Source organism: Buteo buteo, chromosome 15, assembly GCF_964188355.1.
Source record: "Buteo buteo chromosome 15, bButBut1.hap1.1, whole genome shotgun sequence".
NCBI lineage: Eukaryota > Metazoa > Chordata > Aves > Accipitriformes > Accipitridae > Buteo > Buteo buteo.
In genome coordinates this window covers 2171497-2194521 of record NC_134185.1, presented here as the reverse complement: position 1 = coordinate 2194521, position 23025 = coordinate 2171497, and the positions used below count along the sequence as shown (strand labels likewise).

The 23025-nt window shown below is 36.3% G+C and overlaps 1 protein-coding gene across 1 annotated transcript in view; it reads left to right on the top strand.

Moving 5' to 3' along the window:
• Positions 1-23025, top strand: part of EYS (eyes shut homolog) — an 810501-nt gene that overhangs the window by 42060 nt on the left and 745416 nt on the right. Inside the window, exons 3-4 of the mRNA XM_075046421.1 lie at positions 16091-16284; positions 19038-19165. Coding sequence (XP_074902522.1) covers positions 16091-16284; positions 19038-19165 — 322 coding nt within the window. The remainder of the gene's footprint in view (positions 1-16090; positions 16285-19037; positions 19166-23025) is intronic.

Genomic DNA, 23025 nt, shown 5'->3' with positions numbered 1-23025 from the left:
CATTTTCCATGGAATTTATTAGTCCAGAGAGAGAAAGAGATAAGTCTGACTCTGGACTCTGGACACTAGGACAGGACCCTCATCCTTATCTGTGAAAGGGATAAGAATCTTGAACATATTATATATTTCATAGTTGCTATATAAGTTCCCTAACCTGTAGACAACAAAGCCATATTTGCTCACATCTTATCCCTATTGTCTCTTGCTTAGTAAATATGTAAGTAGGAATCTATACTTATTCTTAATAGAATTCTAAAAGTAGACACACCGAACACTTGCAGACTTAGGTACTTTTAATAATAACAGACAGTGAATACACATACTGGAGCTTTTACAGTTGTGTACAAATAAATTACAGCTTTTCACAGTTTGGAGGCTTTATTGAGAAAACACAGCCCGTGCGTTAAAGGGGAGTATGGTCCTGAAAGCAGGTGAGAGCTTAGGGTTCCTGTGCTGCTGGCCCTGTGGTGCCACCACACCGTTCTCAAAGCAATTCAAACTTTGTCATCCTATCAAAGATCTGCTATTTGATATTTCAATACTTTCCAGAAAGCAGCCCTCACTTGACTTGCCTTCCCACTCTAAGGAGTAGCTCAACTTCAGATTTCTCCTTCTCCATACTTCGGAATGCCTGCAGGTCCATACCTACCCAGAGGCAACATCCAAGCAATTTGGTCACTAGATGACTAATGTTTGAGTTCAGGTACGAGGCTGTACTCTGGTGCCATAGTGTACCCTTCACTCACTGTTACCTTAGTTCCAGTCTTCCATTGCTTGACTTCAATCAGTAGAAAGGAAGCAAGTAGCTCTAACATCCACAAGCAAGAAGGTAAGAGAAGAGCTTTCTAAAAATAATGAAGAAAATGTCTGTGGCAGGCAATCAATTCAAAATTGTGCGAGTACAGTGGTAATTGTTTTGTTCATAATTAAAATAGGAAGGACTATAGGACTTACAGACTGTAATAATATCTTATTATTTATTTCAGGGTCTGGAAATCAATGGCTTGACACAATGTGTCTTGAAAGTAGCTGACTGTTTATTGACATCATACCATGTGTCAACAGAACACAATACCTAATCTACTTAATTAGTGAATGAAATTCAAACACTAGAAAACATGAAAAATGTGTGCAGTTATTTTTTTGCTTTAAATAGATGATGACTATACACATTTCAAATTTACTAAGACTCATTTCTTTATTTTAGGGAATTAGCAATGAAGCAGAATTTTACAAACAACATCACTAGCTCCAGGAGGGATACAAACCAGTGTGTAGAATCAATATTGCTGCAAACATTTCACTAAAATAGTGTCTGTCTTCTTTTAAAGGGAGATCCACTCTGCATATCCGTGATATACAGACTATTAAACAGACAAAGGCCAAATTTATCTTACAAGAAGATAATGACAACCTGTGATTTGTGACAAAAAGTCACTATTTCAAAAGGTTTTCAAAGCTTTGTTCATTTCGTTGATAGATTTAAATCCTTTTAAAATTAATTTAAGTCCTAAAACTTCTTATTTGCTGAACTGTTCAAATGTAATACTGATAAAAGCAAACTTGGATCTTTTAAATTTAGGGCATTTTCAAAATTAATGGAGATCACAGATGAAAATAAAAATACTGTATAGGAAAAATGAAAAGATTATGTTAATCGCTGTCCATTTTAATTTATTAGTTAATATATATGTGAATGAAATCCCTAAAGGTATAAGTAGGAATACATTATATTTGAAGTTGCTTTTCTTCCAAGATGCAGGACATCATTTCATTGGCTTTTTTCCAAACAGTAATCAGTCATCTCAAAACATGTTTTACCACCTTGGCAGTAAAACCAACAGACTAAAAAAGATTATTTTTATCAATTAGCCTTTGCAGCTTGCTGCAAAGTGAATGCTTCTGAAGATAAATCTGTGGTAAAACTATATTCTCTGATTAGCTTTAATACATTCATTTGGCGAAGTTTCAGATATTCTTCATTGGCTGGCTGCATGTTATTCAACATCAGCTGTCTAGACTTTGGTATCTAACCTGAAATATTGTTTAGTTTGCCCTGTTTAGTTAGAAGAAAAACAGGTATCCCAGGAGCAATTCATTGCAGCTGTCCTAGATACCTTTTTTGGATGGAATGAACCCTCTTCTAGAGGTGTCCAGTTTAAACTGTTGGTTCTAACAGGGGTTAGACTGAATACTTAGTTTTTAGATGGCCTGAGTTAGGTCATATGAATGTGCATTTTTATATATTACAGAGAAAAGACCTCCCAAATGGTGAGAGAAAAATACAGTCTTCTGATGCTGTAGAGTTATCCCTTACTACTGAAGGGGTCTTCTTAACCCAGCAAGTGTTTTCAATACTAAATTAATGACTTTTTTTTTCACTTTCCCTGGCTTTCATTTCATTTGGTTTTGTTATCTTGCTGCCATTCTATGTGTCAGTACGTATCGATATTTAAACACAGGATTCTGGAAAAAACACTGCATATATAAAGCCAAAAAGTTACAGTATAATTGAAATCTTAAGAGTCATCTGTATAGAAAGTATTTCAGTAATAATACTGTCGTGGTTTAACCCCAGCCAGCAACTAAGCACCACGCAGCCGCTCGCTCACTCCCCCCCCACCCAGTGGGATGGGGGAGAAAATCAGGAAAAGAAGTAAAACTCCTGGGTTGAGATAAGAACAGTTTAATAGAACAGACAAGAAGAAACAAATAATGATAATGATAACACTAATAAAATGACAGCAGTAGTAATAAAAGGATTGAAATGTACAAGTGATGCGCAGGGCAATTGCTCACCACCCGCCGACTGACACCCAGCCAGTCCCCAAGCGGCGAAATCCCTGCCCCCCCCCTTCCCAGTACCTAAACTAGATGGGACGTCACATGGTATGGAATACACCATTGGCCAGTTTGGGTCAGGTGCCCTGGCTGGGCATGAGAAGCTGAAAAATCCTTGACTATAGTCTAAACACCACTGAGCAACAACTGAAAACATCAGTGTGTTATCAACATTCTTCTCATACTGAACTCAAAACATAGCACTGTACCAGCTACTAGGAAGACAGTTAACTCTATCCCAGCTGAAACCAGGACAAATACAGATAAAGTTCTAAAGAAGAGAAGGCTCCAGGGAGACCTTATCACAGCCTGCCAGTACCTAAAGGGGGCCTACAAGAAAGCTGGAGAGGGACTTTTTACAAGGGCACGTAGTGATAGGACCAGGGGTAATGGCTTTAAACTGAAAGAGGGTAGATTTAGATGAGATGTAAGGAAGAAGTTCTTCACAGTGAGGGTGGTGAGGCACTGGCACAGGTTGCCCAGAGAAGCTGTGGCTGCCCCATCCCTGGCAGTGTTCAAGGCCAGGTTGGATGGGGCTCTGAGCAACCTGGTCTGGTGGAAGGTGTCCCTGCCCAGGGCAGGGGGGTTGGAACTAGGTGACCTTTAAGGTCCCTTTCAACCCAAACCATTCTATGATTCTATGATATACACTTCTTAGTTTCTAACCCTTTTCCAGATGCCATGCTCACCCTTTCCCTGCTCCTTTTACTGCTGTTGGCAGCAGGGGTGTTATGGTGAGTGTTACTGTGAGGATCTGGAGTCCTTCACAAGGAGGAATGTAATGTTTGTGCTGATGGTTTTATCTTCCTTGCTCTAGGATCTGCTTAGGATCATGTTTATATGTTTGCTAACATGCTTATATACCTTTTTTTTTCACTGGGCTGCAGTTCCACTTGACATCTGAATTTACTATATATGGTGGGGCTTATGTGTGTTAGATACTATTTCTTTGTTCCTTTTGTTGCCCTTAAGACCAGTTTTGTCCAGCTTCAGGTCTGCATTTACATCTCTTCCTCAACCCTTACCTTACTTACTGAATTTCAAGTGGATATGTCTCCTGAAGATCTGTTTCCCAGGTCTTTAGCAGTTGCCTCAAATCTACAGTCATGTTTCTGAACATTGTTAAGTAATTAGTAGGAATTCATCTCAGCCAAAATCCTCTTTCACTGTAATGGAAGGACTTTGCCATTTAGACTTGTGATTTCTGAGGACCGTGGAAAAAAAAATAAATCCATATATCTTGAACAATCTATCTCCTTTGTCAAAGACTTGAACAATCAATTATCTTTCGATAAGGGTATTCTCCATGTCAGATTCTTTCTTCTTGATTAATTGTAAACCTGCTTCTACACTACTACAGATTAGAAAAAGAAGATATATAATCTTTAACAATAATTAACAATTAGCTCCAAAACTATAGAGACAAATGAATCACTGGCTTCAGTCATTATCATCTGTTAAACTCATTTTGAAAATAATTTTGTTAATGGATTCATAAGAATTAGTGAGTTCTAAAAGTTCAAGCTGTTTGGGGGAATTAAATTTTGAACAACTGTGTGTCGCTGAGGACTCCATCTGAAAATTTGACAGTAGTGAAAATATGTCAACATTTTTGTCAAGTTCAATATTTACAGCTGTGTATAATATGCTAGGGCTGTGAGCTGCATTCGACTGCAGGTGTATTTTGTTGATTTGGAGTTGACATGGACAAAGATGTAAGTGGCTCGGTACCTGCTTACCCAAGTTTTTTGTCTTCTCACACAATACAGTTTTGACTGCAAACAAGAGAGGTCAAGATACACATGATTTCATTTGTTATGGAGGAAACTGCTCGAGTATTCTTATGAATCCATTTGATGTTTCAGCCCATACATATCTTTTGTCATCAGTCAGCTGGCTGTGGTAACTTTGAGGAGAGAGGACAAAGTTAATCACCTGTCACGTGCTTCTAGAAAGTCTGCATATTAGCAGAGAAATACCAAAATGCCAACTTTCCAGCTACTGCTTTATTTAAGGCTCTTCTTCCTGGATTTATATAACTAACTGAACTGCTTACTATCAATATTTAAACTATTGCATCTTTAATTTATCCTAGTTTCAGAAGAATTCTTGAAAATATTACTGCTGAAAGAATGGATAATAGTAATAATAATAATAATAATGAACTAAAAACTCCTAAATAGTTTTACAGTTCTTAACGGTTTACATTTATCATGTTGTAGTCATGATTGCTGAATATTGGGGTACATAATAGAGGCATGTTAGAGCCAATTTTTAAAAGTCTTTTAGGGAACTTCCAGTTGCAGGTCAGTTTCTTTATTTGGCTTTCAATAGGTATTAGCCTAAAGATTTTGGTGTCCAAATATCTAAAATCTACTATTGATCTCACAACTTCTACTCTGTAGGAAAGAAAGCTGAGGAATTTGCTGAATCTACTTATTGTATTTACTGACGCATTTTATCAATACCATTTCATCAGGTTTTATAGGGTTTTTTCTGACTTACACCAGATAATGTGAAGTGATACTGAGATAAGTTAGCAAATACAATTATGACTGCCAAAAACTTGGAGGTGTGTCATTTTGCATGTTTCCATAAGTGAATTAAAAATAACCTAGCAAATCTAACCTATATCACTTTACCAAAGAAAAGTGTGTCAAGAAGGCAGTCAGAATAATTTATTATGTAGACTAAAGTAAGCCTGCTAACACAGATTTAACAATCATTTTTCAAAAATATATGATTGACTTATGTATTCCACCTTTTAAAGTTGTCATTTAGCAGCATATTTTATAGGGCCAGCAATAGAATTTCTATTCTAAAGGTGCCTAGATCATTTTTGAAAAAGGGACTTTACAGGTTATCAAAGTATCTAAGTCACCTCAAAAATGAAATCTAAAATTCAATATGGAGTTACCAACACTACTTCATACAGGATATTTTAAGATGTGAAATAGTCTAGCTATACCAGAAGAGACATCTAAGTGAGATATCTCACATTCTAAGTGAGATATCTCACATCATAGCACATTTATTTTGTATGTCAAGTTATTCAGATGTTTTCAAAAATGTCACTCAGGCTCATTATGCATCCTTTAAAATCTCATCTAGTTTTATGGTGCTAGAAAGGTAAGTGCTAACAATCATAAATAACCAAATTGTACATAATGTGGATAAAATTGTTATTTGTGTTTTGAACATTTGTGAAATAGAATGTCCCACAGTGTTTTGAGCAGTTCAGAGTAATTCTGGCCCATTTATACATAATTTTGTGCATCTCATCAAAATTTCTGTTAACGTAGCAAGTAGGAAAAAGAGGAGAAAATGTTTTTAAACTCATCCATTTAATAATCACAACAAGAAAAAGTGATGATGGAGACTTTATTGCAGGGGAAGGTAAAAAAAAAACAAAACCAAGCACAATATAAGCTTGCCTCTGAATAATTCCAGCTCTACCTACTCTGTTCAAACAGCCAGTCTGCTTGCATCACAGGTAAAATAAGCAGGAGTTGTATTATAAAGCATGAACCCTAGAAATAGATCTCTTCTAGTTTAATATGAGAATCTAACCATTTGAACATGATTTGTGTTCTGTTATGAGGTCAGATAAATGTTGTAAAGGTATGGTTCAAATCTTTGATGTCTGTAGCAGAAAAATTTAGTAGCAACATTTGAAATTTATATAAAAGATGTAGATAGACCACACCTTCAACAGCATGCAGAATCACACTGGTATATGTTTTCAAGACTATTAAATGACTGAGTAGTGATTTTCCCATAACTTAAAGTGTGACTTTGGCTCCAACAGTCATGTTTAATTATTTTTTTTTAAATTCACTATCAACTATCTTGAAAAGCAATAACTTCATGGATTAAATAAATGTAATGAAAGACTGTGGCAAATTTGGCTAGACCTTCTTCTTAGTAAAACATAGAAAAGAAAATCTGTTTGTATTTGACATCATCATCATCACCTCTGTATTCATTGAGTATCTGAGGTCAGTAGAATAAATGACAGACAGAGCTTGTCTGCTTCGAGTTGGGAACACATAGATTTTTCCTACATTTTTATTTACCTCTGTACTACTGCTTGAGATTCACAAAATTACATGACAGTTTAATTTTACCAGATCAGTACAACCCTGATAACTAACATGTATGGCACAACTGAACAAATAGTTTTCTCAGATCTTGAACACTCTGTCTTACTCACAAAGATTACCTTAAACCTTAGATATTATGATAATGGAAGCTATTTAAAAATTAAAGCAGTTTGAAATTCCTGGTAATATATTGGTGAAGTTGCCTCTTTAGTAGACTCTTTAGGAACATTAAAAATACTCTACATTATTAAGCAAAAGAAGTTTTGTAGGGACAAAGCAGCTTTTGTAAACCAAAACTGTTTTTTTATTTGTTTGCTTTTTCCTCAACTGTTTCTGTTAAATTAATAAACACATTTTTGCTTCCACCAGTCTTGATTTACTTGTAGATTTTGTTCCTGTGACTAACAACTAATAACTGTAATAACCCTGTGACTACAATGTGGAAAATAAATCTTTTTTAAATTAAATTAAACAAATAAATTAATTTTCTTCTAGATTTTTTATTTTTCTTTAAAATGGAGACTGACAAAGGACTAGAAAGAGCAAAACCCCTTCTGAAGGCATTGAATGGGATTAGTTTCAGCTAAAAACTGCTGTTCAAAAACCCAAGAGAAAAGGCCTAAGTTCCAAACATACCTATGGGATGTGGAACAACCTCATTTTAGTGTTTACTTTGATATGAAATAGATATCTAAGCTAAAGAGCTTCTAAAGGTTTGACCTTTGGAAAAGAGGCAAGTTGAGAGAACAACAGAACAAGTCAGACCCTAAGGAGAAGCAGAAGCCTGAAGGTCTCCACCACCAAAAAAAAAAGGCAGTAGGATTCCAACAGGCAGCTAATCATTGCCGCTAGGAGGTATTGAGGCTACCACTCGTTACTCCACTCAACAGAAGAGAAGGGAATATGGTTTGCCGGCCTCACAAAGAACAGAAATGTTCAGGAACTTTCAGTTTCCAATGGGATTTTTATAGACATCCATAGAAATCTTAAGCAACACCTTGCCCATTGAGAATTTAATAGACTTACAGTGTTCCTTGAGGCGTATTCCCTTTCCCATATTATTAAGCTCTTCAGGAGGGATGTTGCTTTTCAATTCTAGCTGGCCATAAACACACAGGCAATAAAGCAGAAAAGGCTGGATGCCATTTGTTCTAAATAGAAGTTTATTTTCTTTTTTAAGGATTTTGCACTATCCTTTTTTAATACATGCTTTTATTTTCTGCAACAGCTCTTGACAGTCAGGAAATACACTTCCCTGTATTAGTGATATTAATAGCTAAAGATAGATGCCTTTTTGGTCATTTTTACCCCTTTCTCTCTTCTGTGAAATTTTTTTCTGTTCAATTTATTGCTGCTGCTTTAGTCACAACAAGTTTTTACAACTGAAATGGTTCTATCTGTTTCCACAAGAAACTTCTCAAATATCGCTAAATAACTTTTTTCTGCTCAACGGTTCTACCTTGATTCCCATCCATACTAGATCAATCGACCATTGTCTCTACATTGCAAACCCAGGGAGAACTTGAACCGCATGGATTCTCTTTTCTTCCTCCTCTACTCCAGCTGCATCCTTGGGTTTTGCCCGGCTCGCTATGGCGTGCCCTTGCACATTCTGCCTACCTTCACTTGGGAGACAGTCTGGTATTAAATTTCCTTGAATTGTCTCTGTCATTTACTCAGAATGATATGAAGTATTTCATTTTAGTCTCGCTAGTGATGTATATAAACCAGCACTTTCAAATCTCTCACCAATGATTATGATGTTTTATTTCTTGGGAGCAATGAGAAAGTATTTGGTTCACCGCTAAAAGTGAGCAAACAAAGCCTAGTTTTGCCATCCGATAGATTTCCTTCTGGTTTGGTTCACAAAGCATTTGCCACTTTGTCGGTGTCTGGCATCCATTTATATATAGTTTTCTACTTAATATTTTTGTGCAGGTTTATTTTCATAATTTGTAGTTTCACAGTTTGAAATCAAACAGACTTTTTTATTTTAATGAAGAAAATTCCAGTCCCACTCAGTATATTGACTTGATCTATTATCATTCAGGGGTTTAATACAAAGTGTATCTCCCATTCATACCTTTAGAAACCATACTGAATAACGTCAGGCAAAATGCTAGTCCATGACTGCCAGGAGAGACCTCCTCATCTCTGGGAGGTGGGACACTTCAGAATTCAGAAGTACGGAGCCTCTCACAGAGGTATGTGAGCCATCAGGAACATACCTTGCGTTTGAGCATGGGAAAGGTCTTGTCACTTGAGGGGCAGCTGAGGAACTGAATTAATGTTGTCTGGAGAAACTGTTGCCTTACAAAAGGAGCGATTAATCATTGCATTTTTAAAAACACCTTCCCAAAAGATGGATAAGGCATCGTATAATTTTGCTGTAGTAAAAACCATGGAGTATTAGTGAATTCACTGTTAATGGACACACTTAGATTTTCCTCTGTAGCTGGTGTGTGGGAAACGCCAGCAGCTGGCTGCAAGGAGAAAGGCACTGCTAAACCTAGACTGTCTGTGAGTGGGCAGCATTGGTGTTCTTCATAAAAGTCATAGCTGTCAGTTTGAACATTACGGCTATTCTTTCTGCCGCCCCTAGCAGCGATTTGAACGCCGCTTTCTGCAACATACGGAGTCACTAGGAAGTGCTTTTAGGCTAGGAATAGTATATTGATCTGTTCTAACTAGGGTGCTGCCCTGCTCTCGCCCCAGGGAAGTGAGAGCCCATGCGCGCTGCCTCAGCAGTGGCCAGGGTGACATTGGCTCAGAATCAGCCCAGCTCTACTTGCTTCGGCTATTTTAGAATTTCTGAACACTGTGGTTAGTCAAGATAAGAAGTAAAACTAAAAGTTTACAAGGACTCTTGATGAGTTTTTCCAGCAGTACTGTAATTTACTCTCTAATAGGCTTTCCTCTGATGGAAGCTAATGTTCTTCTCATTCATTTACTTTCAAAATGTCTATTTTCAAGTCTGCTGATTGGAGCTTTTGTATAAAGCACATCAGTGAGCTTTGATACTGCCTATTTGGTCTAAAATTAAGATTGTAGCCCTTATAATCTTTCATGGAGATTTGCACTCACTATCTTCTGAGACCTAGATTTACAGTGCCTTAAGTAGATTTCATTTTGATTCAAACTTTATTGAAACTTCATAGGCAGAAAAAAAGGTGTCATTCCTTGGTTTTGATTAGAAATTGATATGAAGATGCAAATACTGTATTCGTATTTCAAAGATTAACGCTTTTAGTGCACCAATAGAAATATTGGTATATTCCAGGGTCTAGATATATAAGACAAAAGCTTGTGATTCAGTGATGCTTTTAAGCAGAAAAAAAAATATATTCTTTCTACAAAGTGAACTTTTAAAAATACATTTCGGTTTTATATTTAAGAGGAAGGGCAGCTGATGAAACTCAGGAAAGTGAAAACAAGGAGTGCACTGGATTGGACTAATTATAATAAATTGTTAACTGAGCTGTGCAGGTAGGGATTAGTTTAATTGCGGAAATACTTTCAATTAATCAACTGAAACCTGATGGTCCTCAGATTAAAAGAGCCTTGTTTTGGAATTAGTTTTAAAGTGAATGAGAGTGCTAAACATTAATAATAACATGACATAAGAAGGGCATGACGTGCGGGTTTCTATAATTTCAGTTGTGAAACTGAACTTATTAAAATATTAACAATGTTCTTAACAACTGAATTATATTATACTTGTCTTCATTCCCAGGCTTTATTCTGTTTACTGCCTACTGTGTATCTTGGTCCTTGATTGTAGCTCCTAGCAACAACTTGTTTCATTTAAACTGAAAATAAATCTCTCTCCCACTAAATAGTTCTTTTTTTATGCCAACCCTGAAATATTATTGCTTCATTCTAACTAAAGTACAAATAAGTGAATGTATATGTGTGTAACATATGCTGTTTCCGGAAATAATCTACTGTGCCTTATGCATAACTGCTCTAGAAAATAATGGGTTTTCATTAGAGGAATAACAAAACAAAAGTACTGAAATCATTAAAGCGTAGTATGCTAGTATGATCTTTCACATATTTTACTCCTTAGAAAGAGAAATGCTTGTATAAATATGAAGCCCAGAAAGACTTCTATTAAAAATAAAAATTATTTATTTTAATCAGTAGCCCCAGATATTTATGTGAATGGCACTATGTGGTATCTTAATGAACTGACCGATGCTTATCAATGGTGTCAGGAATGTCCTTTGACTTTTAATGGATTATCATTGTAGCATGGTAGTGAAACTAATGAAGACTAGCAGGGATACCATTAAATCAAACAAGGAAGGGCTGGGGGGGTTTGTCATTTGGTTTTGGTGAAGGGTTTTATTCTCTTTACATGTAAAAGCAATAGAAAATGCTGGAAATAAGGTTCAGTTCCTTAAACTAAAATTCATTAGCTTTCATGTTGGTGTATAGGAGTCTTTACCCACTCTTTCCTGCTTTTTAATATTCCACAATTTTTATTTTATTGAAGTAAACCAAACAAGAATTCACTGTATTGAAAGACAATGGTGACTTGATCCTACTGATGATGTCTTTAATTTCTTGAATTTTCCTCTTTAATTAGGGTATTCAATCAAGCTGATAACCAGTTTTTTTCATACTGAAGTTTCCTGAATCAACCATCTCCCATTAGAACATGGTTTCTGTATTTATTTTCCTGAGAATTTGAACAATACATCATAGCTTTGAGCGGCTAATCATTCATCACTGAACACTAAAGGGACTTCAGTATTTGCAGCAAATGTCTCTTTTTGGGGTCTGACTGAGGGAAGAATTATTTCTGTTGAAATTGTTGGCAACAGAAAAACACAGCACCTTTGTCAAATACTATGCCTATGCTATGTTGTTATTGATATCAAAGTGAAAGACAAGGTTATGTATATCAAATCTATGCAGTTAAAAGAATTTTCCTTGTACTTTTTTTAATTTAAGTCTCAGATCTCCAGAATGTTTACAAACATTTTCAATGTGCATATGCAATTTAGACCAATGTGTTTTTCCCAGCTGTATTGTTCATTGCTTAAATACTGTCCTCCTTCAGGGGTTTGCATTTGACTTCAGATTATACAGATCTATTTTTATCCTGTTCCCTCTTTACCTTGCTTCTAACAACAGCATTCAAGAGGTCAGTAAATGTTAGCACAGCTATGAAGTTATGTATTTATCTAAACATACCTGAACAAGAGGCATAGATGATGACAAAAACATTTACATTTTAAAGTGCAAATTTGAATTAATTCCTAATTTTACACAAGTATTAAGAGGTTTGGTATACCTTTTGAGTCAAAGTAGATAAATAGATTTGCAAGTTGAGAGGACCAGTTGTTCATCTGTTCTGACCAAAGGTTGTTATATTGCTTACCCATATATTAAGTCTTCTCTCTTTTATATGGTTAAAGTAGTATCTTTCAGAAAGCGTTGATGTGAAGACATCAGCAATGGTAGAATCCAGTTCTTTCATGGTAGTCTGGTACAGAGACCTCACTGGTAAAAATGTGAGGTGTTTCTAACTTTATTTGGTTTGGCTTCTCTCTTCGGTCATTTGCTTTTGTTGCACTTTTCTCCACTGAATTAAAGATCCCTTTCATGCTTGATATTTTCCCCATCCAAGGGCTATAATCAAGTCACCTTTCAATCTTCTTTAGAAAATAGATTGAGTGTGACATCAGGTTTGGGAATGATAGAATAAAAAGCTCAAAACACCAATTCTCCAGAATTCCTTTTATTGACTTCATTTGTCAAACTCACCAGGCATGGATGTTCAGGTGAAAGAGCACTGCTCTTGCTTTTCACATAAGATGCTGAATACAAGAAATTATAAAGTAGAGGAATGTCAAAACATAAGTAGCATCAATGATTAAGGAAATACTCCTGCCTAAGACTGAATTCCTCCTGAAAGACATTAGGAACTTAGTAGAGTTTTTTACTGAATTCACTCTAGATAGACCTATGAAAGACATGACTTGTGTTTCAGACCATGACTGCAGTTGCTGCCTCAGTATCTTCATTTAAATTGATCCCCTTCAACCTGGTTAGGTAATGGCTCCCAATTCACACTAAACGCACTGGTTTTTTCCAAATTAACAAAAAGAAAAATATATTTTTTTGCCTTTTTCAAGGAGATGCCAAGGAGAAAAGAAGTTAAATACCTTTTTTGCCATCCTTGAACCATGCAATTTTTCCTTGATATGTCTCTCACACTGTACTATCTCCTCTCAGGCTTTTCTGTATTCCTCTTCTAGCTACTTTTAGTCTCCCTTAAGAAGAAAGTTGCACTATCTCTTTTTCTAGTAGAACAATGGCCTTTCCTAATTTTGCTAAATATTAGCATAACATTGCCAAAAATGCACCTCTTTCATCTGGTTTCCCCAACTGGCCTTCATTGTTCTGTGTTCATTTAGTCTTTCCCTGTTCTAATAATCCATCCATTTAACATTAACATATGTTAAAAATGCCATTGTTTAACAAAAGGCTAAGAAATTCATGGTAATGGTGGCAGAAAAAATGGGAAGGATTGAGTGGATTCAGGGGTAGAAGCAATGACAGGAACAACTCATTAATCCATTTGGCTCATAGAACTACACTTCCTGGCTTTCCTTTGGGTAGAGCAGTTGGGGTCACTGTTTTGCTGATTTGCATTCTCCCATTCAGTAATGCGGGCAGGACAGGAGCACCCATTCTTGTCAAATGTGCCCAATAAAAGGAAAAAAAAAAATAAGGTAAGCACCAATATATAACCTCATCTATGAGTACTGCCAGGATGTAATATTGTACTGAACTATAACAGGACAGCTAAATACTAAATTGAATAATAAGAAACAATTGACCAATCCACCTCAGTTCATGTTGCAAATGTTCTCTTATATATGCACTAATACCGGTCAACGGCCATTTTATGAGGAATGGCCTTCTTAGCTTTTCCTATTAGCAAGCCCTAACATCTGCAAGTTGCAATATATTTTTACTGTAATTTGGTTACTATGGTGATGAGGGATAGCAACAAATTCACCAAAGATGCTTTGAATGTCCTCTGATGCTGAAGAGAAGTGAAAAATATGTCCTAAAAGATAGATCCAATTCATTTTGCCTTATGGGAACAACTATTTCCAATGAACTGAATGACAAAAAAGAAATTGTGTTTTGACCCTTTTTCTGCTAATGGGATTGTCTTGTATAGTGTTTGTTGCATCAGCTGTTCTGGTATATAATAGAGACAGAATGTGAAATTTGGATCTCCTGGTAAATGTTGTTCCACATATTTACAGTTGTGCTATATAGCTAGTCTGTTGGTAAGGAAATTATTAGAGGCTTACATACTTATCTATTAATTGGTTTAGAATGAATTAGCTATGTTTACTTTGCAGTTTACACTTCTGAGTTAAAAGTATTCTGTTTACCATTTCAAAAGTCTACATCTTTTGTCAAAGTATAATTTATTTTTTTATGAATGTCTATTTTTAATTCAGTTGATTCAAGTGACTAACAAAATGTGGAATCAATACATACTACAACTTCAGAATAGATTTATTATGAAGTTAGACTTGTTGCTAGAGCAAATTATTGAAAAATGTGTCTGATGTAAAAGTATGTGTTAGGAAGGTGGTTTAAATCAGACTACCAAAGTACAAGATATGTAAAAAGCATACTTGCTACATAAATTTCCAGAAGTAAATGGAAGTAAATTCTTAGCTGCTATAATTCTGCTGTATCTTTGATGTTGCACAATTTAAAAGAGTTAATTGTCCAAAATACTTAGGCAGTTCATAACTGTTGAGGCATGCAGGCAGATTTCTAAACCCCTGCCTGGGGTTACAATAACTGAAGAGAACATGGCAAACTACTGGACATAACATGAGAAGTTGCTGAGCTTAACAAATAACTGAGTGAGTGGCTGACAAAAGTTACAGATAACACCATGAGTAATGACTGGATTTTACAGACGGTTAAGGGAGAATTTTTTGAGACAGGAAAACTTCACAGATAATTAAAGGGGTAGAACTGGGGACATTTTGTGGATTATTTTCTTGCAAGGCCAACAGAGCCTGGGTAACCATATCAGTAATCCCACATAAAGTCAAGATTATCTAGGTAACCATATCAGAAATACTGAATTTGTGTATGGAGGTGACAAAACAGGGGCCAATGGGGCCAAACACTTAGGTAAGGGTTGTTTATCCGGGGGAAGAAAAAGGTGGAGAAGGGTAGGGTTCAAGGTGGACAGGAGAAGTACAAATATGGGAAAATGCAGAGAAAAGGTGATAAAAGGGCTGGCTGAGTGTAAACGGGCTGATGCTCATTGCGCTTCTCTGGCTGAGCCTGCATCTGATCACTTCAGTCTCTTTTCTTTCCTACTTCTGTGTTACCACCCTTCCTCATGGGCAGGGGTGGGCTTTTAAGCTGGACCAGCCAGCAACTAGAACGATATCCAGATCTGGGCTGACTCAAGGTCTGAGCCAGCAAGTTGGCAAAAGGTTCAGGATCCGGTTATGGACATCAAACAGACTTAAAACCTATGCTGATATCTGAGGAATCCATTAATGTGGGTTTATTTGTGCATTTTAGAAAATGAGCAAGTGTGTATGTTCACTGGTGAACTTCAATACTGACTACCCAGAGAGGAGGAAAAAGTTTGAGCCATCATTGCTGTTCCTGCTCATTTGAGTGCTGTTAGTGTTTATGTGCGGGGAAAGATACTGCTCTTCACGTTGATCCATGTGGGCACTGTGTCTGTATTGTGTGTGTGAGTGACTGTGTGTGCACCGAGAGTACATTCAGCTTCGCTACCGGCTGGATCTATAAATAGGAATGGAACAACCTCCTCAGTCTGAAATTCCACTGGATTCAGCTTCCCTTAATAATAAACACTGCGAGAGAGATGTGCAGTGACCGTTCAGTGTCTTCTGGGACTGTGGTTCCAGTTCTCCTCCTCCTTTTGTTACAGATAAGTTTAGTCACTCCCACATATTTCTACCATGTTTATTCACCAAAACAAACAAAATACACAGGAATATTTTAAGTTCTTTGCTTTTAAATGGTGACAAGGTAATATTTACAGACAGCACATCAAGAAGCCTCATTCACTCAAACACTCCCTAATTTTTTATGTCTATTTCTTTTAGGTCCATTTTGTGAGGAACCTGGTGATCCTTGTGCATCTCAGCCATGCCTGAATGGGGGCATATGTCAATATAGTCAGTCTGGATATGTTTGTGATTGTCCTGCTGGTTTTCTTGGTCACAATTGTGAAATTGATATCGATGAATGTTCTTCAAAGCCATGTCAGAACAGAGGTACATGTATCAATTTGCCAAATGTGAGTATAAACTTCAGAGAACCCTATTTGAACATAGAATCATAGAATCACAGAACGGTTTGGGTTGGAAGGGACCTGAAAGACCATCTAGTTCCAACCGCCCTGCCATGGGCAGGGACACCTTCCACCAGACCAGGTTGCTCAAAGCTCCATCCAACCTGGCCTTGAACACTGCCAGGGATGGGGCAGCCTCAACTTCTCTGGCAAATCTGTTCCAGTGTCTCACCACACTTATAGTAAAGAATGTCTTCCTTTAATCTAAATCTACCCTCTTTTATTTTAAAACCATTATTCCTTGCACTATCACTACAGGCCCTGGTAAAAAGCCTCTCTCCAGCTTTCTTATAAGCACCCTTTAAGTGTTGAAAGGCCTTAATAATATTTTAAGAGTCTTCTCTTCTCCAGGCTGAACAACCCCAATTCCCTCAGCCTTTCTCTATAGCCATTTTTGTGGCCCTCCTCTGGACTCGCTCCAACAGGTCCATGTCTTGTGCTGGGATCTCCAGAGCTGAACGCAGTACTTCAGGTGGGGTCTCATGAGAGCAGAGTAGAGGGGCAGAATCACCTCCCTTGACCCGCTGGCCACGCTTCTTTTTAAGCAGCCCAGGATACAATTGGCTTTCTGGGTTGCAAGCGCACATTGCTAGCTCATATCCAATTTTTCATCCACCAATATCACCAAGTCCTTCTCCACAGGGCTGTTCTTAATGCATTCATCATCCAGTCTGTACTGGTACTGGTGATTACCCTGACCCATGTGCAGGACCTCGCACTTGGCCGTGTCAAACTCATGAGGTTCACACGGGCCCACTGCTCAAACCTGTCAAGGTCCCTCTGGATGGCATCCCTTCCCTCCAGAGAATCCACTGCGCCACTCAGCTTGGAGTCATCCACAAACTTGCTGAGGGTGCACTCAATCCCACTGTCTATGTCATTAATAAAGATACTGAACAGTACTGGTCCCAGTACAGGCCCATGAGGGATACCACTTGTTATTTGGACACTGAGCTGTTGATTGCAAGTCTTTGGAAATGGCCATCCAGCCAATCCCTTACCCGTTGTATAGTCCATCCATCAAACCCGTATCCCTCCAAGTTTGCAACAAGGATGTTGCATAGGACAATCTCAAAGCCTTACAGAATTCATGGTAGATGGCATCAGTTGCTCTTCCCTTATCCATCAGTGCAGTCACTCTATCGTAGAAAGCCAGCAGATTAGTCAGGCATGATTTGCCCTTTGTGAAACCATGTTGGCTGTTTCTAATCACCTCCCTGTTATCCATGTGCCTTGACATAGCTTCCAGGAGGATCTCTTTCATGAAAGTGCCAAAAATTTTAATTCTAATGTAAATTTTTAGATTAGCTTTGTATGCTTCTTGAAGAAACACAGCATTGTCTGAATGTGTAGTGTTTCTAATATTTCTACACTTAAAATGCCAAATTCCACATTTTCAGTTCAGTTGCTTGGTGGTCACTTAAGGAACTATTAATGTTGTTTCATTTTTTTTCTCTAATAAAATCTTCTGATGTAAAACATGATACATAAGTCATCTTTATTAACTAGTGGTTGTTTCCTATTCTTGATTTTTGCTGTGGTATCTGGTTTTAATTCCTTTTTTTTCCTTTCTTTTTTTTCTTTGTAAAATAGAATAAACTCATGCAGACTCACAGAGGTTTGATAATAGAGTCATATCTGGTCTTATTTCAAAGTGCATTGTTGATGTTCTTTCAGTAGCATGACTATTGCAAATAGCAGTGATTACACAGAACCAAAATAATGAAAGAAGATTTCAAAAGCTCAGTTATCACATAGCAGTGAGACATACTCACTCACAGAGAGAGAAAAAAAAGACATCTAAATTGATGAACACATTGATAGATTTCTAAATTATGCAATCTGTCTAAATATTTTGTCTAGTAGATATACTAGCACATACTATTTTGTACAATCATTTCTATAGACAGATGCAGTAGTCTGTTTCACACATATAGAAATCTCTCCATAGATGTTAAAAAAAGTTCCCTGATCATGCCTTTAAGACCGATTCTAAAGAAACACCTAAACACTTCCAATTTCACTGGGGGAACAAACCTCTCTATATTTTTCCTTCACTTTCTGACATCAAAAGGCCTATAAAGAACATTACTTTCTATAGAAAAATGAGGGTGAGAGTGTCAGCTCTAAGAAATATTCTGGTTTGTAAAATAACTTACAGTTCCTACTGTGTAAGTTATGGACTGCAGTAACTGACAGATGTCTTTCACCATCACAGAGAAGCATAGTCTCTGTGCTTCATATTGAAGGGGAAAAGGGGTACACACCATTTTCTTTCCTACTCTAGTTAGTGAATACTGTTTGCTATCTGATGTACCTTGTGCACCATTACTGTTTGATAGATGCAAAAATTACATTGGAACAAATTCAGAAACGAGGAAAAACCTTAAATGAATTATAAAGCTCCTTCTCTATTCAGTTATGAAATCACAAAGCCAGCCAAATTTAGAGCTGGTGTGTTTCCAGCTAGCAAACCCGACTCTGGTATAATCTGTGCTGGAAGGCCTATTCCACTTGTCCTAAATTATGTTTGTAACCTATTTGGGGCTAGGACTGCTTTTTGTTCTGTCTTTGTAGACTGTTTAATGTGATGAAACCCTGTCCTATTTAGGGTCTCTATAGTAATGGAAGTAAACACTAATTTCTGTATTGCCTTGGGTACAACAAATAATTATTTCTAATTTCCTTCTCTTCTATAGGATGTGGCATGTATCTGTCTGCCAATATTCACTGGCAAGTTCTGTGAGAGAATACTGAATCCCTGTGAATTATTGCCTTGCTTAAATAATGCAACTTGTGTAGCTCAACAGCAGAACTATAACTGCCGGTAAGATTAGAAATTAATTTATTTCAGTACTTTGTTGGATCACTTGATGATATCCCACTGATTGCAGAAAGAAAAGACTTCATCAGTCACACAGAAAACAGAAAACTACAAACTTTTCTTTTAACAATTTTTAATTTATTTTTGGTGCTCTACTGAGTTAGCCTTCTTGAAAACTCCTGAAGTACTACAAAAAGATTTAAAACATTTAAGGAGTTATAAATTGTTTCATCATTAATTTTGTAAGATAAAATATATAAATTCTGACACATTGATGAAAGTGAGATAATTATACTACATGTACCACTCCCATTCAGGATGTATGATGTTTATGTTGTTTCTGAAAGGATAAGACAACTCATTTGATTTCTAATTCACAGACATGCATTAGTAGGTCTTAGATTTATCCTTAAAGCAGCATGGTAAAAAGTGCTTTATTCAGAAAGACCATGCTAAAAAATTATCCATTTGAAAATAACAGAAGTGACCCAGTATATAATTTCATTCCATTTAAATAGCTTTTTAGATAGTTTCTTACACCACTGAGGAGCACAATTTGTCCGCTTCCCATTTGCTTGGCTTTTATCTGGCTGCCTGAAGTAAGTTCTGCTAAGCATTACTGAAGTGCAGTAAACAACTTTCAAATTTTAGGATATTCATAAAAGCAGAAAATTGAAAGCTGTGATACACAAAAGCCTGAAAACATATTATGAATGAACCTAGAAATTGCAAATACATAACAGAAGTATGGAACATAAAGTTACAGTCCATCTGAAAAGATTCAGTTGAGAAGTCTGGAAATTAAAATATAAGTAGAACTATGTTTACAATTTTCCTAAAGAAGAAAAAAAGACAATTTTTTTATACTTATACCTAAATACATATATACATACATACACACACATACAAACACATACACAGAGTTAGATCTTCCCATATTGATATGTATAGCACAGAACAACAGTGTTATCATTTATTTTCCAATAGTTTAAACCAAGATATAAGCTACTAATAATTTACTATTATATAGCCAGTCTTTTACACAGTATGTTGGTACATAAGTTAGTATGAAATGATGCCTGAAGTTTACATTTAGAGAAATTCATAGCATGAACAATTAATACAAGATGTAGATTGCCCTTCTTTTAAAAAAAAAAATAATAAAAAAGATATCCTGGCCCTGTGTACAATGTAGATTGAATAGTTTATAATTTTACAAAGCACTGGTAGAAATAGTCTGTACCATGAACCTCATTGTACCATGGAAATTGGTTAATAAAAATAGCTATGGAAAGCCATGGTGATTTAACAGTCTTTCCACTGATACACTATGTGAGAATAAGAGTGGAAGTCATTAGATAAGTATAACAGAAAGTAAAAGTGGGCAATTAACAACCCATTTATATTGATTATCAAGAGAATCACTTAAGTTATGTGGTAAGGCTAGGTACTAGAGGTTTTAGTTTTGGGCTCAGATGGTACAATCCTGTTTACTACTAATATCAAGTGTTAAGATCCTATTAATATCACTGGTGCTTAGATTTTACTTTTGATATTTGTGTATTATTCATGTATTCAGTTTTGCTACCTGTAAAATACACATTTGACAAGACAGGCAAGACACATTTGTGGAGAGCTACTTTGAGGAATGGCATAGGTTATAATCCTATTATTTTTAACACTGAGAGCGTTCTAAAAAGGGGGCAATAACATCCTAGAGAGAACACTCTAAATAGAGTAATGAAGAGTGCATCCTTCAACTTGGTACAACATCAAGTGTTTGGCCCTGTACATACTCTTTAAGCAAAAACTTTGGATAGTGTTCAATCCACATAGTTTTCCCTAGCATCCAAGCTGCACACCATATTCACCTTCTTGGTGAAGGAGAAGAAGAACTCCAGAAAGTCAGTCATCTCTTCCAAAGCGAAATATCCAGGACAGGTGAGGTGAAGCATCTTCTGGAGGTTCCCAATTTTCTCTCTACAGAGGTACAGAGAAAGCCTGGACTGCTGTCTCAAACCAGATACTAAACCTGCAGACTTTTAACGTTTGATAAATATGGCAGCATTGGAAGCTGGTTTCAACAGAATCTCAGAACAGCCCAGGTTGGAAGAGACCTCAAAAGGTCATCTGGTCCAACCTTTCGTGGTGAAGGGTGTTTAGGTGAGATTATCTCGCACCCTGTACAATCGCATATCGAAAATCTCCAGTATTCAGCCGTGGTTTTGCCATTCAGTCCCTGAAGGCTCCAGTTAGTGATTGCAATATTTGTTAGTGTTTATTGTTAATAAATTGAAAATTATTTCCTCATTTTTTGTGAAAATAAAATCAGTTTTTTACCACTTAATCCCAAATATTTAATAAATGAAAGTTTTGTGTATATTTACGCCTGTATACTTGGAAGGAGGCATATAGGTGAGAGAAAGCATTTTGAGGGAGCATGAATCACATACTTTTCACAAGGAGACCAGATTCGGTAATTTGGTTGTGAGAGCTGCAGCCTCACCAATGTCAGAGTGCTGAAATGGAGAGGAGGTGCCGACCTCTAGACAGGGCCAGCAGTTCAGCAGGTTTTACTATTTTTAGGATTCAAAATTCTCTTTGTCAATTTACGCCTTGCATTAGCTACTTGAATAACAGAGGATTTCAGCAGACCTACAGGAGCAGTGGCTTAACCGTTCCAGTTTTGTTAAGTCACAGACTTGGAATCTTTCTGTCTGTGAGTCATGTTTTAACTCAATTTACCCGAAGGAAACCTACCGTTAACTGTGTTGCTGTACTCAGGAGGTTTGGAGCTGCTCATTAAAAGTTTTAAGTGGAGGTCTTGTTTCATTTTTTGGTAATCATTGTCAAATACTGCAGGTTATGACTATGTCAAGTTACTCCACAAAAAACTGCCTGTTTCATTTGGTGTAATACCACTACCTGATCCATGTTTATAGCATTTTAACATTTTAAATAAATATAATGGTGTTTAGCTCACATGCATATACAAATTCAAATGATGGCTTTTTACTCCTTTTTGTTTTGCTTTGCTTGCCCCTATTTTGTGCATTCTCTTTATATTCATCACAAGCTCAGCTTCTATCTACTTACCTTTTCTTTTTTGAGAAAGCAGTTGTTTTCCATTCTAAACATATAACCAAACAGACTCAATTTAATTTTCTCCACTTCAGTTATGATGTATGACTATCTTGTATCCTAATTCCATCCTTTCAGTCTTGATATCATATACAACTTTGTGCTAAGAATCTAATAGTAGCATTTTTTCTTAAATGTCAAAATTTAAGGTGAATTCAAATAGGCAGTGAACAAGGATATCCATCACAATAAATTTTGATTGTTTACTTTGTATCTTCTTCTATATCCGTGTTCTTTAGGACAATAAAAAGTCACAAAAAGTGGGAAAGAGTGTTCGGAGAAAATTTGTTCTGTTAGTGTCATCTTTGGAACTTTACTGTCAACTTTCTTGCTGTTAATTTACTCTTACCTTCTCTGATATTGGTATGCCTATTGTAAAACAACAATAAAAACAGAAATAAGAAAAATGAGGAAATATTAAAAATTAGAATAAGAATCTTCAAAAATTGGCTTATTAAATTATCTATTTTAAGAAACCATCAGACATTACCTAAATAAATTGAACCAAGAAAGCTAGGAGCTCTTTCACCTGATTTCGGATCATGGGTATAAACAAATCAATAAAACAAATGTTGTAACTGAGTTGCTCTGATTTGTTTTTAAGTGTTATTTAAAAAATGGAATTATAACAAAAGATACAAAAACTTTATTTTTTTTTTACTTTACATTCCTTTTATATATAAACATAACATATGGATGAATGGTGCTATAATATAAAGGAC